At 40.2% G+C, this 21,599-nt stretch overlaps 3 protein-coding genes and 4 non-coding genes across 9 annotated transcripts; all 7 read left to right on the top strand.

Moving 5' to 3' along the window:
• Window positions 1–81: 81 nt before the first annotated feature.
• Window positions 82–6,025, top strand: IA-2 (tyrosine phosphatase IA-2). Its single transcript, XM_088045518.1, has 12 exons — window positions 82–266; window positions 1,769–1,862; window positions 2,604–2,654; window positions 2,706–2,766; window positions 2,817–2,948; window positions 2,996–3,228; window positions 3,275–4,078; window positions 4,128–4,239; window positions 4,288–4,374; window positions 4,426–4,505; window positions 4,558–4,625; window positions 4,673–6,025. The coding sequence occupies exons 2-12, from the start codon at window positions 1,772–1,774 to the stop codon at window positions 5,927–5,929; spliced, it is 2,976 nt and encodes a 991-aa protein (XP_087901644.1). The 5' UTR covers window positions 82–266; window positions 1,769–1,771; the 3' UTR covers window positions 5,930–6,025.
• Window positions 698–787, top strand: TRNAY-GUA (transfer RNA tyrosine (anticodon GUA)). The gene is given in 2 exon segments: window positions 698–734; window positions 752–787. It is a non-coding gene; the product is annotated as a tRNA-Tyr (tRNA).
• Window positions 854–943, top strand: TRNAY-GUA (transfer RNA tyrosine (anticodon GUA)). Its single transcript is given in 2 exon segments — window positions 854–890; window positions 908–943. It is a non-coding gene; the product is annotated as a tRNA-Tyr (tRNA).
• Window positions 1,032–1,121, top strand: TRNAY-GUA (transfer RNA tyrosine (anticodon GUA)). The gene is given in 2 exon segments: window positions 1,032–1,068; window positions 1,086–1,121. It is a non-coding gene; the product is annotated as a tRNA-Tyr (tRNA).
• TRNAY-GUA (transfer RNA tyrosine (anticodon GUA)) lies at window positions 1,188–1,277 on the top strand. The gene is given in 2 exon segments: window positions 1,188–1,224; window positions 1,242–1,277. It is a non-coding gene; the product is annotated as a tRNA-Tyr (tRNA).
• Window positions 6,026–7,413: 1,388 nt separating the features above from the next.
• LOC148167918 (uncharacterized) lies at window positions 7,414–10,247 on the top strand. Its single transcript, XM_088046150.1, has 4 exons — window positions 7,414–7,571; window positions 7,646–7,712; window positions 7,776–8,077; window positions 10,156–10,247. Exons 1-4 carry the CDS (start codon window positions 7,414–7,416, stop codon window positions 10,220–10,222), a joined length of 594 nt encoding a protein of 197 aa, XP_087902276.1. The 3' UTR covers window positions 10,223–10,247.
• On the top strand, window positions 10,162–20,425 carry nemy (cytochrome b561 family member no extended memory). 3 transcript variants are annotated; one of them, XM_088044866.1, is made up of 5 exons: window positions 10,162–10,395; window positions 17,507–17,730; window positions 17,932–18,140; window positions 19,153–19,322; window positions 19,758–20,425. In XM_088044866.1, exons 1-5 carry the CDS (start codon window positions 10,241–10,243, stop codon window positions 19,915–19,917), a joined length of 918 nt encoding a protein of 305 aa, XP_087900992.1. In that variant the 5' UTR covers window positions 10,162–10,240; the 3' UTR covers window positions 19,918–20,425. The 3 variants fall into 3 exon arrangements, with proteins under 3 accessions (XP_087900992.1, XP_087900993.1, XP_087900994.1); XM_088044867.1 differs by having other exon boundaries at window positions 19,466–19,771; XM_088044868.1 differs by lacking the exon at window positions 10,162–10,395 and adding an exon at window positions 12,253–12,371 and having other exon boundaries at window positions 19,758–20,415.
• Window positions 20,426–21,599: the final 1,174 nt, after the last annotated feature.

Below are 21,599 nucleotides of genomic sequence, written 5' to 3'. Positions count from 1 at the left end.
TACGCGACTTGAATGGGCCAACTCGTAATATTTAAACCGAGTACAGTCCCTTGAAATAATCGATTTTCAACCTACGTACGCCTTCGCAAGACGCCAGAGCGCCGGCGCCCAGCGTCATCTCGAAACTGAAGACTTAATAGAACAGAAATTTTTGAGGGCTAGGTGACGGCGTCCCGAAGCCCAAATTCTGATCGGAATTTTCTGGTTATTTTGTGATCGACGTATCAAAGGAAGCGATGCTGTGAACGGCATCTTCTGCACACCAGGTGAGTGCGCTTTTATGTGACTTTACGGGGCGACATCGGGAATATGTCAGCACCCACCTGTTTCGAATTTATTGCGTTCCCGTTGGCATGTTTATTTTGAGTGTTTTTCCCCGAAGAAGTGTTAAGAGATAATACAAGAGATAACAGATCGTTGACGCTCTTGTTGGAATTTGCATAATTTCGGTTCACCTACATTGGGGTTTAATTTGATTTAAACCACGGAAGGGTTAATGGAAAATACAATCTCTGTATGTTCCATTAGCACCAAAAAACCAAAGCGAAGCACTTTGGACGTCGCAGCTAAAAGCTATGATAGATGAGTTACTCCACTATGAATATCCGGAAAATCGCTAGTAAAACCACGAAGCTCGACAAATTACTCTTGTTGTTATCAGAAATTCGTGTTTACGCCAGCGAAAGTTGATTAATAACCTTCGATAGCTCAGTTGGTAGAGCGGTGGACTGTAGATGTTAAAACGGGGGATATCCATAGGTCGCTGGTTCAAATCCGGCTCGAAGGAATCATTTTTTATTGACCGAGTTTAATTTCACTGAATTTGGAGCACTACGAGAAAGTAAATTATCAACCTTCGATAGCTCAGTTGGTAGAGCGGTGGACTGTAGCGGTTACAAGAGTGGACATCCATAGGTCGCTGGTTCAAATCCGGCTCGAAGGAGATTTTTTGCCACAAAACTAAATCCGGCTCGATGGACCAACGTTTTAATCAGAAATTCAATATTACTCGAGCGAAAGTTGATTAGTAACCTTCGATAGCTCAGTTGGTAGAGCGGTGGACTGTAGATGGTAAAACAGGGGATATCCATAGGTCGCTGGTTCAAATCCGGCTCGAAGGAATCATTTTTTATTGACCGAATTTAATTTCACTGAATTTGGAGCACTACGAAAAAGTAAATTATCAACCTTCGATAGCTCAGTTGGTAGAGCGGTGGACTGTAGATGTTAAAACAAGGGATATCCATAGGTCGCTGGTTCAAATCCGGCTCGAAGGACAGTTTTTGCATAAAAAGCAAATCCGGCTCCACAGACCAATATTTTTCTAATGTGACGATAAATGGAATCATCGCAGGTGTTCACAAAGTCAACTCCCCCACACAACATCAAAAATTATCCTCCCACTCGATTTCTGTGTTGCTGATAACATGACATTTTTCGGCACGACCCTCCAATTAACTTATCGCAACAAGACACTCTCTGATATCTTCCAGCGATGACATAATCTTGTTATTCTTTTTATGTACCAGTGTTACGTGTCTGCAGCTTCTGGAGATCAATACTGGGTAATAGAGGGTTTATGATGATTTCTATTAACTCCTCGGGTTCAACATTGGTGGTATTAAAGGATTTACTCTTGTAATTGGTTTTCGTTTAATTTGAAACAGTAAACAAGTTATTGGCTTCGGTATTAATCATCCGAAGATCAAAACGAAAAATTTATCATCAAAGCTCGCTTCTTTAATTTAATAATGTTTTCTCATTAAAGGCCATGCCGTGGCCGGGCGTACCATTACGGATCGCTCTTCTCCTCCTGATAGCCACCGTCGGTCCTCCTGGGGTCTGTCCTGAAGGAAACGTCGGTAAGTGACGCGTTAAACATTCACCAAGTGAATATTAAACGCAGAATTGGATTAGCATATAATTTTGAGTTTACCGGCTCTACGGAATATAAATTTTTACTTTTGTTGTCACAGCCATGAAATATTCATGCGAAATGCCATTCGCGGCGTCCATTTAATTGAAACATCCGTCAGGAATCCTATCAGTGTCGTAAATCGCACCCCCGAGGTTTAATCAAAACGTGAAAATTGTATCAGATGCTTATTATTTGGTCGTTTGTTCCATTCCGTGGCTGCTTTTTATGTTCCAATCGATATATCGATTGTTCCACCTGCTGACGTAAGTAGCATCCAACTGAGGCACAGCTTTGTGTTCGCTCAACTTTTTAATGTCATGTCTAAAGTTGGATTAAGCTTCGACGACTGCAGTCGGATTATTTATTTTTAGCTTTATTTAGACCATCAGAATATCAGAGCTTTTTCAATGTGATAATTCTTCGCTTAAAACAAAACAGTTCCGGAGTGTAAATATAACAATGTTCCAACATTTCCCCGGTTAGAGCCACCCACGCTTCACATTCTGACGTCAGAATTCGGCCGTTTTAGCGTAGGTATACTGATCAATGAAACTCGCCCCATTCATGAAAGCGAATTTTGGAAATCCAACCCTCTTTTATCGCATTGCGTGACTGGTAGGACTCACTCTCCAACAGCATCTAGAGCAATTAAAGGACTGAAAAATAATCCTTTTGCAATTTTCAGGTTGTTTGTTCAGTGAGAGGCTTTGTCTGGAGGAAGAATGGTGCTTCGACGGTAAGCAAAACGCAAACTGAGTCGACAGTGATTTGAAAATTACAATTTCAGATTACGCCTTCGGACGTTGTTTGCCGCCAGCTGCGGACGTAGACGAAGACGACTTATTCAGGTCTTGGACCTTTTATTGATTTGAATTTTTTGCTGATGTGTGAATTGTAGGTACAATCTCGAGAGGGAAGTCTTGCACCAGATAAGTCAAGAGTTGAGGCGGCTTTTCGCGTTGGGGTACAGGTGGAGTCATGGATACACGCAATGTCGGCTTCAGGCGATGTTGTATGCCACCAAGAACGAGTAAGTTTCTTTCTTCCGTCTTCTGGAATTCTAAACTATTCGTTTAGCATCTCGTTTGAGAACAACGCCTGCTCCCATCTTGTCGACCAGGATCTAGAGGGCGCCCTCAAAGCTCTCGAAGGCCAAGACCCGCTAGATCCCCAAGAAATGGCCATCGTCAAGTACACTCCCAGTATTGAAAACCCACACGCCGACTTTGCAGACGAGGTCTACTACCCCCCTGTTGAAGAAACCCAGCAAACCCTCCGAGAGAAAATTCTTGCCCCCAATGCGGTAGATCGTAAGTGCACCTTTTCCTTCAGTTACCATCTCTAATTGTTTGCTAGTTTTTGACATGGAAGACCCTTACGCACAATACGAAGTTGTCAAACGCACCTGGATCCCACAAATGCACCGACGCTCTACCCCTCTCGGTTACTTTAGCGAAAATTACAACACTCCCAGTGATTTTAGACAAGGGAGGGAGACGAGAGACGACCTCGAGTACCTTCCTCCTCCAGCTGATGATTTAACTGTTGACGATCTCCGCGAGATGTTTCCTCTGATCAAATATTTGAGTAAGATGAAACTGAGTCCTGAAGAAATCCAAGAGACATTATCACCACAAGGCTACGAGAAACTCTCAAAGTTGTTGGAGGAGATTGAAGCAACGAACTTGAAGATGCGCGATGAAGAAGCTGAAGAGGTTGAAGAGAGCGACCCTTTTGAGAAGTTTACGTTGTCGTACAACACCCCTGACAACTTTCGCGCGGGATGGGAGTCTAGAGACACTTTGGGATACAACGACGAGTTTCCGGAGTCCCGGATTTACTTTGATGAAAATGACGAATCAAATGAAGAGTATGGAAGTGGATACAATATGGGCGCTTTCAGAGAATTGAAGAACCAGTACGAGCGCGACGACAATAATTTTAATACCAAAGAGATCTTTCGGGAACTTCAACACAAACCTGGAATCTACACCGAGGGTGGAGTGGTCTACGCCCCTAGGTCTGAAGAGGACCAAGAAGTGAGGGAGAACATCGACAAGCTTTTGACCAAATACAATTTGGGGTTTAAACGACCGGAGAGATTGGACGTTAAAAAGCCGGGGCCTCGGTTTAACGCACAGATTTCAGACGACAAAAGAGGTAAGGGATGCTGTTTTTTCTGTGCGGTTATTCTGAGAATTCCTTGCAGCCCTTCCGAACATCCACGAGAATTTCCACCCCCGCAAAATCTCAAACGAAGTGAACCCTCAAGAGTCGTACGTCGTAGATACAGACTATGTCTACGTGGAGTTTGAAAACAAGTAAGTCACAATTTCGGGGAAGTTTTCAGGTCAAAGTTGTATTTTTAGCGTGTATAAATGGGCGGAGGGTAAACAATTGATCGGTAACATTTCCAACCTCCTGGGATTAGAACCGACGTCTTTCAGTCACGGGCGGTAAGCAGAAAATGAGTTTCTTTTGTTTAGGGAATTCTCATTTCGTTGTAGTGTGGACCACAATGAAGTTACGTTCAAAGTGGAACCCAATAATAAAGGGTGGAATTCTACTCAAGTGGCCGAGCAAATCGGTTAGGTCATTATTGGGGTGTTTGACTTTATTTGATGTGATTTTGTTTGCAGGATTAATTAAGGAGGAGCTGAAAGAGGCCACAGGTATTGTCATTACGGCAGCTGGGATCGGGGACAAGGTAACATTTACCGATAGTTTGCTCTCTCCTTATTCTAACATTCGTAGACGAAAAGGCGCACGGTTATATCAGCCCCAATCTACGACAACGAATTTTACATAGTAATCTTCATGGTATGTGGGGTGTTAGGGGCGATGATAGTCGCAGCCACCCTCTTGATCCTGATCAAACGTCATCTGAAATCCAGAGAGAAACTACAAGGATTAACCCGTCCAGATACCGAAGCAAGTAAGGATTATCAGGATCTGTGTCGAGCTCGAATGGCTGCTAAAGGACAGCCAGCGGGAGAGACGATCCACGGAAGGATAACCTCGTTGTCACGGGAATCAGAACAAAGTCCGTCAAGTCGCTCGAGCACTTCTTCGTGGAGTGAAGAGCCAGCTCTACACAACATGGACATCTCCACCGGACACATGGTGTTGAGCTATATGGAAGACCATTTAAAGAACAAAGATCGCCTCGAACAGGAATGGGTAGCTTTGTGCGCTTACGTAGCAGAGCCGTGCGAATCCACCATCGCCACCAAGAAGGAGAACATTGAGAAGAATAGATACCCAGAGATCATTCCCTATGACCATTCCCGAGTTGTCCTGAACGAGCTGTCCAACGCTGCGAGCTCTGATTACATCAATGCTTCAAGTATTACCGACCACGACCCCCGCAACCCTGCTTACATTGCTACCCAAGGTCCTCTCCCACACACCGCCCCCGACTTCTGGCAACTCATTTGGGAACAAGGCGCTGTCGTCATCGTCATGCTTACTCGCTTGACAGAAGGCGGTGCCGCCATGTGCCATCGCTATTGGCCTGAAGAAGGCTCTGAGCTCTATCACATCTACGAGGTCCACCTCGTCAGCGAGCACATTTGGTGTGATGACTACCTGGTCCGCTCTTTCTACCTGAAGAACGTGCGCACTGGCGAAACCCGAACCGTCACTCAATTCCACTTCTTATCCTGGCCCGAATCTGGAGTCCCGGCGTCTACTAAAGCCCTCCTTGAATTCCGACGCAAAGTTAACAAATCGTACCGTGGTCGCTCTTGTCCCATCGTCGTCCACTGCAGTGATGGCGCTGGCCGAACCGGAACGTATTGTCTCATCGACATGGTGTTGAGTAGAATGGCGAAAGGCGCAAAAGAGATTGACATCGCCGCAACATTGGAACATCTCCGCGATCAAAGACCACGCATGGTTGCGACTAAACAACAATTTGAATTTGTTTTAACCGCCGTCGCTGAAGAAGTCCACGCAATCTTGAAAGCTTTGCCTCCGCAACCTTCGCCCGCTCAGGCTGACAAACAGTAAATTGATTTTTTACGAGCAACTCCCAACAACCAGCCCTGTTTGGGGTTACTCGTTGTTTCCTTCAGACCTGACAAATTCTTCATCTTCGCACGTACCTTGCTGCTGGTTTCACATGTCTGATTACATATCGGTTCGCCAAATCCGCAGGTTTATTTTTCTCGCATCAAAGTTGCAGTCTATTGATGTTACAGAGATATGTTTCGACTTATATAATTATCTGTAAAGATATATATTTTGTGTATAAATGTATCAACGTCAGAGCTACTATTTTTCTCGATCCATGATAGAGTCAATTCTTCGCGTTTTAATCACGAGCCTACAATCACTTTTGCTTGGATTCAATGCGGAAGATTACATGTATTAATGTTTTTGGTCACCAGCCTCCCAAAAATGTTGATACTGCACAACTTCTCTCTTCTGTTTCCTCCCTTTGATTCAACTCGACGCTTACCATAATAATTCAGACTGAAGTTAAGGAGAAATGTAACTTTATTTATTTTTTATGGAGTTTTATTAAAATCATAAAGAGAGACTGAAGCGAGGGGACTTCCCTATTCTATCATCAACCCAGAAGCGACTCTCGTTTCAGTCGTTTATTATATTATGAGAGATGACAAAAACTTGACGATTAGACGTTAAAGAGATAAAGAGGTATAATTACAAATGTTCTATGCTATAATGTCAACTAACTATATTTTGTCAGATAATGTTATGTATTAAATCATTAATGTACTGAATTTATCTGAATTAGAATAGTATAATGTAAACTAATTGTATGTATACAGCATACTAGTTGTTATTTTGTCTTTTAATCCTGACCCAGTTTCCTGTACAGACACCCAGACTAGGGCTATTAAATCCTGGAAACTCACGTCTGATTTATTCTTTTCACTGATGGCACACCCCTCAAACGAGGACAGATAAAGTAATCTTTAATCACCTAATCGCCCGCTTTCAAGACACCCCTCACAGTTTTATTAACTGGAAACTTGAAATTTTAATATGGGAGAAAAACGACCTCATCAAATATTCCAATTTTAATCCGTGGAAACGGTACGAAATTGTTACTGTTATAGAACCATTTTCCACGGAAAACTCGCCAAATTCACATTATAAATAATGAAACAGCCAAAAGCGGATTTGTTGAAGAAACGGACGAAAAAAATGAAAAGAAATTGCTGAGATTAATCTGATTAATTCAAGCAGAAGAAAATTTTATTCGTGGAAATTGTGTATTACTGGTTGTCTAGGACGGTACCACTTAATCCCGGATTTTCCCATAAAACGTGCCCACATCATAAGCATAAATACTGTTCAATTCATTAGCTAATTAATTAGTAAATTAATTAACTAATTTCCTCTTCTGTGAATATTAATTTCCCCCCAAAGAGTTAAACCCAGCACGCAGCGCTCACCCTACGAATTTTTAATGAATGTCCCACTTTTGCGCTTTATCGATGATTTTTTACACCCATTTCCGTTCCATGACTTTCACACGAAAATCTGATGAGACCCTCTTTCCAAGGCTGCGAACCACGCAACGCTGCTCACCCTCACCTAACTCTTTTAAACATTCGTTTTATTACCATTCAAGTAACATCTGTGTCTTCATCGTCGCTTGTGTCTACTCAAACATTTTACGGCACATCAAAGCTTCCGCGCTGAAATAATAATTTCAAGGAAATATTTGTTTTTCAAATCGTATTTCCGAAAAAGATCTCGTTTCGGTTGTTATGACCGCGATGCGATCAAAGCCGGCCTTGGATTGTTCCCGTGCATATGTGCATACATTACGGAAATAATAGCGTCTTATTTCGTCTTGTTTATTTAATGAGGAGGAATAAAGAATTGGGCGAAAGGAGTTTGGAGGACTTCGGCGTCTGGTGGTCAGTTTATGGATTTTGCGCCGGGGGCCCCCCGAAATCGGGCATTTACGCCGCGGCGCTGCCGTCTCCATGACGATTCGAGAGAGCAAGAGCAGCCTCTGCGAGTGCGTCAAAGCAGCGATTTGAGCCAAAGAGTCCACACACCCTTCCAGTTTACATCGCAGCAAGCTTGGTTTAATCATCAGTGTTTTGTTTCCGTTTTGTGTGGATACGTTGTTAATCATTGGATTGTACGTGTGCGACATGACAACCAAAGTGAATTGTAAGTTAAAAATAGTCCGCAATTGATGGTAATTTTAGGCGCGCAATTTTTCATTTTTTGCGCAAAAAGCTCTTTGTTCGTTGGGGGTGGAAGGGGAGCGGGACGAAATTATACACAAACGCACATTTGTGTTTTAAATGCGGACATGTGTTTTGGTGACGGGACGCGAGCGGAAGCGGTAAATCATAATTTCCTTCGCGAGATTTTCAACCCCAATCGATCACTTTATAATGTTTTATTCAAGATAATTGTAACGTCCCGTGTCCCCAAAAATGGGGCACAATTCATAGAGTTAGATAAGATTTCAGTTTCTCAAACCGTGAGAACTTTAGAATCTCCCAAAAAAATCTGTCTCATCACGTCAGCGTCCCGCTTCTTTTCGCAATGATTTACTGCCTTAAAGATCCTCGCTTCCGTATGAAGCCACAACCAGACCCGAATCGAGTTTTTGTTTATCCTTACATTCTCCAAACTTGGGAGCAACGAACTTGCTTGGGGTGGGCGCATATTCCTCCCACTCCTCCATTTCCAAAAATTCCTTTTTTTTCTCACCGAAAGGATGTTTCCCGGGCAATGCCACGCCCTTTGGATCATTCTCCTGCGGGACCCGGAACAGGATAATTCCCGACCCGTTTCGCCAAGTTTGTTGTTGGATTTAACGCTCTGAATTAATCAAGTGCTTCGCATACTTCGCGCTCACGTTTTACATGTGAAAACTCACAAATTTACGTCCTTCAATTAAGTTTTAATGGAAGTCTGGGACAGCAGTGGCGCACGAAGGAATGAAAAGAAAAACGCGCGACTCGGCCTTGTAAAGTTTTCTATGTTATGTTTATTGCCGCACAGATGACTGCTTGATTTTATTTTATTGCCAGTTATTTTCGCCTGTTGTTTTAGCGGATTTCTTTTAAGGGAAAACTTTCCGGTGGTTGGCAGAGGAGGATTGATTCGGATTACGATTCTACGCTCGTTTTTCGTACGGGATAATGCGAGTTTCTCTCCATATTTTCACATGTTACGACATAAGCTTTCTTCAGATCATCATTTTTTACTTTATCGGTTCACACATTGTTAACAGAAGGAACTTAAATCGTGAAATGTCAACCATAAAAATAAATGGATGAGATTTTAGTGACATCGACATAAGGCGCAATTGGGTGGCACGACAGCTTTCATTTTTGAACTTTCGTAGAAAAAGAAAATATTAATAAACAAACAGAAAAGGCGCCTCTTTAATCCTTAATTAAAATCTTCGAGGAGGCATTGTATTCTTTTGCATATTGGCAGCACTATTATCTACCGCCTTGACTTTGAAGTTGTATTTAATTAATTCGCTAATGAATTTTAGGCCGTTACGGTTGCACTCCTCGCTCCCATGGCAAATATAAGTTATTTCAACTATTTTGAATATAATGCACAAGTGAAATCACTTCTTCTTTTGCGTAATTATCAGCAAGGTCGGCTAACAGTCCTAGCCCCTTCAGGGTCGAATTTCGCTTTCAATTTTTCTAATTGTTTTCAAACGACATCGCCGCCACTGGCTCAATTGAATGTACAATTTAGGTTCCACTTAAAATTCCAAGTATTCCACGGTATCCAGGTCTGTTCATAACAGGTGGGTGCCACTCCCGCGTTCTATTTTCAATTGTCTACGATTCCAATCATCCACCCTCGGGAGCTTAATTAATTGTTCACCTTAATTATGACGTACTGTTTTCCAGAACCTCACCTTGTTAAATATTTATTAAAAAGCAATTAATCCAAGCAAGGACTCGTTCGAATAGTCGGTAAAGATGAATTCTTCATCAAGTTATTTTCGGAAAGCAATTGAGAGGTGGATTTTGAGTTTACGAGGACGTTGCCATTGACATGTGTTTTATTTTCGTCCGAACAAAGAAGGAATTCTTCGCGATTTATGCGTCTCACCTGGCGCATCCACCATATTACGATACTGCACCTCTGAGTTATCACCCCCTTCGGGATTCGTTTCGAAATTCCATTACAGTCTCCCATGAGTTATTAATCGAAGGTTATTTTTAGAAATGTGTATGAAAATAACGCCGCCTTTCACTCCCCAGGAACCCCCCATGTCCCGCCGCCCCAACCCCACAATGGTGTGATCAGTGTCAGTGCTCAGTTCGTTGAAGAGTTTGAAACGAGACAATGGAAAGCAACTCAGTGTCCCCCATGCCGGATATGGCCCCCATTGCGGAATTCGACAAGACTCCTCCCACCCCACCAGAGGATACTCTCCCCATGGATGATCTGCCACCGCCGCCCACCACCGTCACCGTCCAAGAGGAAAAAGAGAAGGAAGCGTGAGTACAATGGATTTTTCCGTGCGAATCGGGTCAGACATGAATAAAATATCGCTCGGTACATCATCATTTCATTATTTATCGAAAGTCCACGTCACTCTTCATTGGAGTTTTTACGTTTCACTCATAGAAACTTTCACCCTTTTGCTGTGATGACCGTTTCACCCTTTCCCGCAATATTGACATTGACATTCCTGCGTTGTTTCACCCTTTTGCTATTCATTCCATCCAATTAAATTGATTGGAGTGAGCCATTACTCAAACTCTTTTGTGTGGTTGAACTCTATTATCATTTGTTTTTATTGTCACCCCTTGACTACATCAAATCAGCGGCGTCTCCGACATCCATGAGAATTTATTTTAATTGTTAGGTTGTTACATTCTTCCTGTACTCTCACTACCATTGTCATTTTCTATTCAAGACAGTTCGTTCCCAAGAAACGTGTTTTGCATTCTCATGTCTTCCTGCATAATTGTTGGGTACAATCCCATTTTGGTCTTTCACCTCCATGACTTTACGATGTTCGCATTTAATAAATTAGAATTAGCCTTGAAGTTGTGGGCCGAGCAAAGAGCAAACATGATAAAATTGAGGATGTTTAGCCAACAAAAAAGGGAGCGCACACAAAAAATGAGGCTGTTTTGATTGGTGCCAAAAAAACAGCGCCTGCCTTCTGTTATTGGGTGATGGCCATGTCGGCTTTCGTTGGAGATAATTTTAACCAATCAACAATATTTATTATTTACTTCTCAACAAGATTAGTAATTTATTGGTGCTTTATTAGTTCTTTATCTCCCCATCTGCAAATTTATTTAGTTTTGGTAAATTTGCAGTTGCAAAAAATAAATGTTAAAATCAAACCTCTTAGCAAATAGTTCAGGTAGAAGTGAAATTAACTCTCTAAGACTAGCATAATTTGCAAGAAACTGTTTAATACCTTGCATGAGAGCAATTTTATTCAATTTTCTCCTACTTTCAATTGCACTTGTTACAGATGACTATGCACACACAATGAACACACCATTAAATTCGAAAACTGAGAGAAGAATTGGTAAATTTTATAAATAACAACTGTAATAAAAAGCGAAATTCTCCGAATCCTGTATAGTTATTGTTTATAGCTTGTAAATAAATAAACAAATAATGAGTACACCGAGGACAAGAAATGGAGGATAATATTTCCAGGAAATCGATAATGAACGATCCATAACTTTAAAATATGCAATAATTACATACTCTGGAATTTATGGATCGTTCGACAAAAGAGGCTTCGGGCAAACAATGAATGAACGTAAAAAAAATCAACGCCGCCACTGCCCTTTATTGTGGCAGGGTCACTTACCGACGTACTATAATGCTTTTGTCAATCAATCTTGCACGGTTTATTGAACTTCTGAGCGTATTTTCTAGATGACAGATAAATAACAATAACGACCGTGAATCAAGTCCACCTCCCCCTCTTGTATAATGAGTTGCCTATACACCAAAATCAAATTACTCTAGCAACCCTGAATTAGCCTATAATCGCTCGTTTGACCATGACGCGGTGCAGCAAACTTCAATTACCATATAAAAGCAGCTGATTGTTCTTCCTCATTGTCGTAATCCCCTACATCCTACATCTCCCACGTACCCCACGTGACCCTCCTGAAAAAAAAAATCAAACGCGTCTAGTCCCACTGATCGAATTATCCCATTATCGAACCAATTCATCCTATTATCAAACCAATTAAAACAACGGTTTTTAATTCGCTTTCAAACCACAGATGTCGTCGTAAAACTCACGCGCAGTCCCGCTCTAAACTCAAAAGCAAGTGGGTTTCTTGTTGTCCTCTTCTTCTTGATTTTATTTAGTTCGGTGTCGCTCGTTCTGCGTGGTGTATGTGCGCATGTTGTGGTACATGTAAACAGTGTAAAGTTCAAGAAATTTGAAAATCTGACAAAAAGGGACCATGGCGAAGAATAAAATGCACACGTAAGTTTAGAACCAAAGGTCAATTCATGTTCACCGGACGAATGTAGCCTTCGGCACATTTTTCAAACCTGTTGATATCGAAAATCTTCCAAGAGAATATTTGCGTCGGTCATAAATAAACTTTATGTAACTTTTATCACTCAACATAGAAACAACTCCCGTGATTCTTTTTTTTTTAATTTAAATTAGCGACTTATTTTTTGCGACGCTGATTGATGCTCTCATCACTTAAGTAATTGACACACATCCATCATTAACCAATCATGTCTTTAGGGGAGGGTCTAAATCATGGCGGCGGAAGGGGAGGTAATGACGACGATGTTATCAACACAATAAACTAGACAAACAACGCGTTACACCTGTTACGTAAAACAAACGAGCCTCAGGCTACTCCCTTAACCATTTTCTCTTTTCCTCCTTTCGTTGCAAACTTTGACCTTGTCCGTGGTGCTTTCAAACAGATTTATTTATAATCACACTGATTACGAAACAATGCGGGGATTAACAATTTTACAACCCCTAATGCGACGATTTGGCTGTTGCATCCTGGTAAACAAGACCTTGATTGATTCTCTATTATTAATAAACATGATAATTCCGTGTTTCAACTGAAAACACTTTACCATTCACACGTGAATAATTAATTATTAAAACTCTCAATTACGTAAATCGAAATAACAATTTAAGGGAAAAACTTGGTGCTAAACAGGATGTGACTAAGTGCTCTATTAAATGACTAAAAATAATTGCGCCTAATTGTGCATTTCATACCACCATGCGGACAAACAAGTCGGATCGAAAAAAAATGTCGGAATGATACGTGTAATTTGGCAACATGAATTTAAATTGCCTTCACAGTTACTTCTGAAGAACCTGTACCATCGATGACCTTAGCCGGAAAAATTAATTTTAAATTAAGTCAGAGGCTATTTATAATGACGATCACGTAAATGTTATCTCATTGCAGCAATATCTTGTTTGAAAAAAATATCCAACAAACATCGTAACTGTGATTTTGTTGGCAAAGCAAAGTGGGCTTGGTGTATTATCATTACAAATTACTACCCATCGGAGTACAAGAAAACGGGGCCATCCATGGTGCTAATTTTTACAGTTCGCTGCCATCAGAGCAAATTTGTTTAAACGCGATTTATACCGTTAAAAAAACAAACAAACAAAGGGTGTTTGAACGAGTCCTTCCCTAAGAAGTGCGACAGTTTACATATTTGCTGCCATTACTCACTAGTGCAAACAATGCGGTGTTAATTAAGCAAAATGTTAGATTATTTCAAGGACGCCAGGTTATTACGGTAGTGCATTGGAAATATTTTATTAGGAATAAAATTGTGGCGAAATTGCATTTAGATGGGTATTTCCGTGGGTTTGACGTTGATGGTTGTGGATCACCTGTAATGCAATTTATGAATTCCGAACTTCTCAAGTTTAGTCTCCATTTCATAAAGTTTCAGTTTACTTGGATAGTCCGCAGAAGTTACTATCTTTAATATAAGGAGATAAAATGTCAAAAGTCAGTTCTTCATTAACAAATGGAATACAAACTTCGTAAAACTTTGTACAACTGATCAAAATTTTAGGACGAGGATTCTCGTCATACAAGAAGCAACGTTTTATTTCTCCTTTGAATATTTAAAAACAGCAGTTTTAAAATAATGAACTTCCCGGCACTTCCTGAGTTCTTGAGAATTTAAATTTCCGAGTCAGTTTCACTTAATTGCTGTAGAAACTGGCATCTATTGTTAGAATTTCTATTGTCATTCATTACCACCATGATCGCCTACTAAATCGTTACATGTTGTAAAAATTATTAACGCCATTTTTATGACAGTCTTGGAATCAACAGACCGGCAGACGTTTATTTAATGACTTTAGCTAAATTGATAGATTGATGTAGGTAGAAGTTACACATCGAGCTATGACTCCTCCAAGAGCTATATTTTATTACAAGGCAATACTAAATGGGGGGATGTCAAACAATTTTTCTAAAAGTTATGTGTAGTTTAGTTTAGCTTTGTTTTATTTAGCCCAATTTAATTAAATCGAATTTGGCATCTTCTCCTGTAGTTCAAATAGTCCATTTTTCGTCCTTGATTTTCAAATTATTTAACCTTATTTGTCATGCAGGGCTACCAACATATCCCAAATTTCGAAGCCTACTCCCACGTTATTTTTATTCGATCATCGTTGGCACTGTATAATTATAAAACAATCAACCATAGAAGTCGCGTATCAAAATTAATAGTTTTGTTTCTAATGATACTACGTACTCACTACAATCAATTTTAATTTGTTTTGACCTTCTTATTTCTAATAAATCCGCAGATAGATACTTTAATTTTATAGCTTTAATTCAACGGATTTGAGGGTTGTAAACAGAAGAGAATGTCATGTTTTTATGTAATCAGGGCTTTCATCACATTTTTTTGTCACAATGTGGGAATATAATTAATATTTACAGTAACTAAATTAGTAAGTGAACTTGCTAATTACACGTCATTCTGTGTGAAGCTGACTCACCGTTAGGTAAATTTGAGAATTTACGTTAATCGCACAGAAAAATAGGATCAGACGTTACAGTTTCCAAAAAGCTCTGCCACAAGCCACAACTTGAACTTACTAAACTCGTAAAGCAGCTTTCACACTAATCTCTAAATCGGAAGTCATTACCTTTCGAATTTTATGTACTTTTTATTGTTATTGCAGACATTTACGGAACAACTGTTAATTATTGTACTTGTAGATACGACGATTGGGCTAATAGCTATAGCAAACAATGGAAATGCGCTTTTACGTATCGATGTCAAAATCGTACACTCTGAAAATTCCTGATGAACAAAACAGTTAGAATTTCGAAATGTAGTTAATTATAAATATAAAATTCTTTCCAACAGCGATCGCAGCGAGATAAGTTCGTTATGGTAAACTTGATTGAGCCATGAAACGAGTCTGTTAAAACTTGATTTATACACAAAAATGTAACCTTGTGGCTTACTTCAATTGTCCGCCACTGTGGTCTACTTAGATTTCTTAAAAAAAATAACAGTTCAATGACAGCCACATTTTTATTGTTGTTTAGGTCATTGAATTGACTTTTTTATTGATATAATGGAAAGTGAATATTGTCAAACGAAAAACAAAATGAGAACAAGAAACGTTGCCAAATCGACATGAATGCGTGGTTCTTTTGTCCAAGGAAAAGTAGTCGACCCACAGCTTCATTTCCTCTTGAATCGTCTGATTTATTCGAGTCTGAAGGAGTGTTAACATGTATGCAATTCTCTTTAAGGAATGGTAGTTACGCAAGCAGCTATAATCACAGTCATGTCTTGCTTAAACAACCCATCCATTAATTGAAATTAGATAAAGCACTTGGAACGTCTAGTATCCATGGCGTTAAGTTGATATTTCTGTTATTCGAACCTTGATAAAAGTCCATATTTTTTCACGGAAGTCTATTTTCTCGACGTCGGTAAACAAGTTGTGTCTCTTGCCAAGAAATTTAGTAAGTAGGTTGCAAAAAAAGTTAGGACTATTTCTAGGTCCTAAATCACTTCCTATAACTTTTTCACTTCTGCATCGATGATCAATCTTCTGCAGTTCCGTTTTTTCTTCCTTCTTTTGGTTCACTTTTACTTTTTGACCACATTTATGTAATGCACAATTGAATTCTCCGCCCGAATTGAATCATTCTCAACAGGTTTATAGGAAATGCAAGTTGTGAGATCTTGTTGGGCAAGTTTGATTTCACAATGAACCCACGGCCAATGCGTGTTACTACGAAACACCTGCATCAAGGCGGCTATTTTAATGGCCGCGGTAGGGGAGGTTCTCTCTACGAACCTGCATTTCCGTTTGACTCATGGCGACGGCAGGGGAGGTAAAAAATTCGCCGTCTCGTTGCATCTTCATTTCCGGTTGGAGATGGCTTGATCAGTAGAAAGTTGAAACACGACACTTCCATTAACCGTGACCGTTTAGCATTTCCCACGAAAAAGCCGAGAAACTGGAAAGACGGAGCATGAAATTTTTATCACTTACAAAGCGTGGGTGTCTCACTTCTCTGGTGCAATATTAAACAGTTGTGATGGCTCAGAATTGCACCGGTGATAAATGAGAGACGGCAGTGCCACAGCTTTAACTAAATAATTCGCAATGAATGAATAAATGGTAGTAGATGAGCGTGTGAAAGGGCGAGATCCGTCTGGATCACGCTAATTAACGTACGCGCACGGAATCCTTTTGAAAAACTTGACGAAAACGCAGAAAATGAATGAGAAGACGTTGCACAAGAATCGGGTCGACGACCGTTTGCTTTACACTCCATCGAACAAAAGCCAGCTAATGACGAGCGAACGATCCGACTTGGCTTTTTTCAGGAAATTCATTTCATTTCCATTACGAGAGGTCCCGATCTCGGTGATTCACTAGTTAATGGTTCAAAGAGAGACCGACAGGGGTCACCGCGTTACACTTGTTCTGCTACGTATTTACACAATAAAGTTCAAAGCTACATCTTCGTGCAAATTGGAAAGGTAACGATTAAATTTGTGTTCAGCTCATGTTCAAACATTTTCTTGCGTCTTTGACCTTTCCGGCAATTCCATGTTTAGAAAAATAACAAAGAGAAAGTGGAACGGTGCAGGGAAGCACCCACGGTTTCGGCCAAGCTACACCTTTTGTTGTATTTTTGACAGAAAATGAGAAAATCGTGTGTCCATCCTTGCAGAGAAAGCGCACTAGAAGTGAAAACATAAATCGGTCTGACTTCACTTTTATTAGAATCAACCATCGCAAAATTACAATGAGTGAAATGCGCTGGAAATTGCTCAACAGATGTGCGCCGCGTTTCTCGCATCGATCAAAAGCGTGTTACTTGGTCACTCTGGCTTTTGTTGGTAAATATTGGTATACTTTCCATATAGTTGAGGCTGAAAGGTGTGACAGCTCAGTTTGGCGGAGAAATGCTTCTTGGACTAGACCTAGATGTAGCCATTTCGCACACTTGCCCCACTTGTGACGGCAATCGGAAAAATGGCTCTGTAATTTTATGTCGCTATGGTAGTAACTCTAGAACTTGAATCATCTAGAGAAAAGTTGAACTTGAACTTGTCTTGCAGACATCGGCACTACGAGGAGGAGAACCAATGGGGCTGCGGCAGCTGGCTGGAGTACGCCCTGGTGATGATCCTGGCCTGTATCCTCCTCCTCGCCTCCTTGGCTCTAACACTCTACTGGGTGATCAAACACCGAGGAGGCTTCGCATGGCGAGATGACCCCATGAAACAGTTCAATTTCCATCCGGTTCTAATGGTAGCCGGCTTCATTACATTCAGTGGATTCTGTGAGTACTTTGCGTAACGTGATTTCTACAAGGTGCACGATCACCTTTCACGACGAAATCACAGTTCGATGAAGCGAAAAAGTAGATCACTCCCAATTTCTCGCTTCCTCCTTCACAAATCCACCCAAAAATTCTTATCAAGGCTAAACTAACATCGTTTCTACTCCACTTTTTATTGTTTACGTTGACTTTCTTTTTCAGCCATTTTACTATACAGAATATGTCGGTGCTGCCGAAGGATCTACGTGAAACTCCTTCACACCGTCTTTCATGCGTTGGCGATTCCTTGCGTCGCCGTGGGCTTCTTGACGGTGCTGGATTCGCATAACCTTGCACAGCCACCCATTCCCAACTTTTACTCCCTTCACAGCTGGATCGGCCTCGTCACGATGGGCCTCTTCGCCGTGCAAGTGAGTACAGGTGAAGCTGTAAAAATACAGTTATTTCAAGGCTGCTGTTGCCCTGCGGCGCCCTGAAACTGTACCATAGTCGCTAAGACAGAAAACTAACGCGGGTGCGATGCCTTTGCTGGTATTTATCGAGGAGATGGTGACGGCTAGGGAGCGAAGAATGAACCACAAAAGTAAACAAACGTGTTTGTTTTTGCTCCAGCGTCAACTTAGAATGAAGAAACGACTCAAAGCGAATTCAGATTTGCCACTGGTGTTGATACTGAAATTAATGGTCAATAAAAACGAAAACTAATTATAGTAATGAACATTCGATTTAATTTGTTTAGAATTGGCTAATTATTTCATTATGAAGAAATGGAAGAATACTCCGCTGTCACGAAAATCGTGCGTTCAATAAATTGATTCATGCCAGACACTTGTTGTGTAGGTGCTTTTACAATCTTGACACGCATAGTCAAAGTTAACAGACCATTTCAATTTTTTCGTACAGTCAGATAAAAAGAGTGTTTCAATTTAATACTAGTCACTGAAAGTAATCACAGCCTGCCTACTCAAAGTCAACGTTTTAACACCACAAAGTGGATATTCAATTCACCCTAAGGTCAAAGCTTCGTGATATAACGTGACGGATTACACAGAAAAACATTTTTCTAGGGACTCATTTCGTGATGACGCCGTATTCCGTAACGAGCGCAATTGAACAATTGTTATCAATTTACTGATGTGGGTGCACAATTTTTGAACGATATTATACTCGTCTTCCGCATCAAGAAACACGGGTCGACACAATTGGATATGTAAAGGAGACAAAATCTCGTTTAATGTGGTTTTTCACGTTATATTAACAACAATTGACCCGAATAAAGTAATTGAAATGGGGTCCATTTTGCCACCGCAGAGCGTCGTTTCCTAGAGAGAAGGTGCGGCTCTTGGAATCCCACAAATGCGTTGAATTGCGGTTTTCCAGTCGAACACCCAAGAAGTCATCTTAATTTACGTGTTCTTCCAGTTTGTGGTGGGCTTCTTCAGCTTTCTGATTCTTCTGTGCTGTGAGGGAGCCACGGCCGGTTTCCGGGCATCTCTGGTTCCTATCCATGCTTCTTTCGGGCTGACAACGTTCATGTTGGCCATCGCTGCATGTCTGACAGGACTGACCGAAAAAGTATTCTTCTCGTTATCGTAAGTATCACAAGAGCTAGAGAGCATGTTATCGTTGCACGTTGCAAATAAATTCGAGCGCAAGAACGGGTAAAAATGTCAAGGTTATCAATTATGATAATGAAGAGTTGCCTGCCACTAATGAATTTTCTGTTCCTGATTAGGTCGTACTATACCACATTCCCTCCAGAAGGATATGTAGTAAACGCGTTAGGAATGGTCCTTGTGGCGCTAGCTATTGTTACAGGATATATCCTGCAGAGAGAGGAGTTCCGATTCCGGGCACACATCCTTATCCGCTCCGGGGATTTATAAATTTCGATTAGTGATAATTTTGTATTTTTATATTGTAAAAGCACACGTTTCTCGATGCTACAACTAACGATACTCTGCATGCTCTCTTCAAATCGCATGGGGCTCTGTACATAGCAATTTTCTTAACACTAACAATTTCAGGAATACTTACTCAAAATGGCAAGAGGATCTCGCGGAAGAACCCATAATAGTGAACGCTCTTGCTATGGTGCTGGTGGCACTTGGTATATTAGTATCTTTCGCAGTTCGCAGTCCGACTCTTCGCGGCGATACGAAGGTGTGTGTTACCGAGAGATTGTAGGACAGTGCGCTTTCAAGCGCCAAAGTCTCGGATGTGAACGCTTCTCAAGAACCAGAACGTTTCTAACACCAACACTAGGATCCTGATTTTTTATAACAAACAGACATGATTTTGCATGTGTAAATTGTGTTTGTTTTGGTGTTTAATTCGAATCGTTTTTCATAAATATGCCAAAACAAAGGTCAGCATTACTAAATAGCATCGTAGTGTAGCTAATCATGGGATATCGGGCACACCGATGACGGATTGCGACGAAACGTTGCCATAAGTGTGCACGTCTGTCCTTTATCTTCATCTTTAAATTAACCTATTAACATTGTACAGAAACGAAATTGTTAACACGGAAAGCTCAAATTCACTCAATGTATTATAATCAAATACTCATAGCTGTGTGTGCTATTCTATATTTAAGACTATAATAGAGCATTTTATAAATATTTAAAGATTTGTTGAGATATTTATATTACGTTTTATAGAACAATGTAGAGATGTTTGTTGTAGTAGCTCTATTCTCAAAGCAATCCGTTTCAAACGTACGATTCAATGTTATAAATTAGAACGTTCATCGTCACTACTTGTAAATGTTACTTCCAGTTCCGTATTCATCGTTGAAAAAAATAAGTACAATTTTTTTAAAGGACCAATAAACATTTACAACGCGTTCATTATATAAATTTGTTGTTTCTTCTATATTTGTTATATTTATATTTTAATTCCAGTAAATTAGATTATATCATAGACTATATGACGTGCAAAGTAAATAAATGTGTACAACTATTTATAAGTTTTAATAAATGTATTGAGAGTATCTAGTTTTATTTAACCAGTAAATCACATGTTTGTTACAACTATTATCCGTGCATGCAACCTTGACCGACACTCTATTGTCTAGCAGTTTTTATGTTTAATAAGTTTTAAAAAACTATGTTCAAACGGATAACATCTATTATAAAAGCCTCCTGAAATTGCCGCACGGGTAATTTCCATAACACGAAAATGTCACAGCTATATAGAATAGTAAACATTTACACAAAAAATAAATGCAGTATATTATTCTACCTTTTCTGTAATTTATTGCTTTTTGTTGTAGAGTTTCAAAGGTAAACGAGTTACGTAATAGTAAAATCAGTTACAGAAGAATATCAAAAGCCGACCACGAGTATTCTTAATTGCATGAGACTTATTGTTGCGCTCTTACATAATCTGAATACGTACAATACCCCCTGTGAAGTTGCATTGTCGAGTATGCAACCAATTATACATCATTTTTAAAATTGGAGGTCCTGTCATTTTGTACCAATAAATTTCAAGATACGACTAATAAATTGACATCTCTCGTGTTAACGAAAACAGATACAATCGCTTTTTTAGTCATATTTTATGTCTAAACTTACCTTTGACAAGTCGAAATGACAACCCCCATTTCTTGTCCACAGCCACCTCGAATCATCGCTTCCGCTGCCATTTTGCAATTTCTTTCCCAAATTTTCACCTAAACGGAAAATAAAGATTTCTCAAGTGTTGCAACTGCCCGAAGGGAGGGACAACTTCCAGTTACCCTCGAATTAGTATTAAAGAATAAAACTTACGTATTTTGTCGGTTTACTGTCCCAAGTCTTTCTCATTCACCACCCAAAAAATTGTTCACTTCAGAAAATTCAGAAATATGATCAAGTTTTTCA

The sequence above is a fragment of the Gnatocerus cornutus genome, chromosome 9 (assembly GCF_029298725.1).
Source record: "Gnatocerus cornutus isolate USDA-ARS CGAHR chromosome 9, icGnaCorn1.1, whole genome shotgun sequence".
Lineage (NCBI taxonomy): Eukaryota > Metazoa > Arthropoda > Insecta > Coleoptera > Tenebrionidae > Gnatocerus > Gnatocerus cornutus.
The sequence above is the reverse complement of the archived record's forward strand: the minus strand, read 5'-3'. Positions and strand labels throughout refer to the sequence as shown.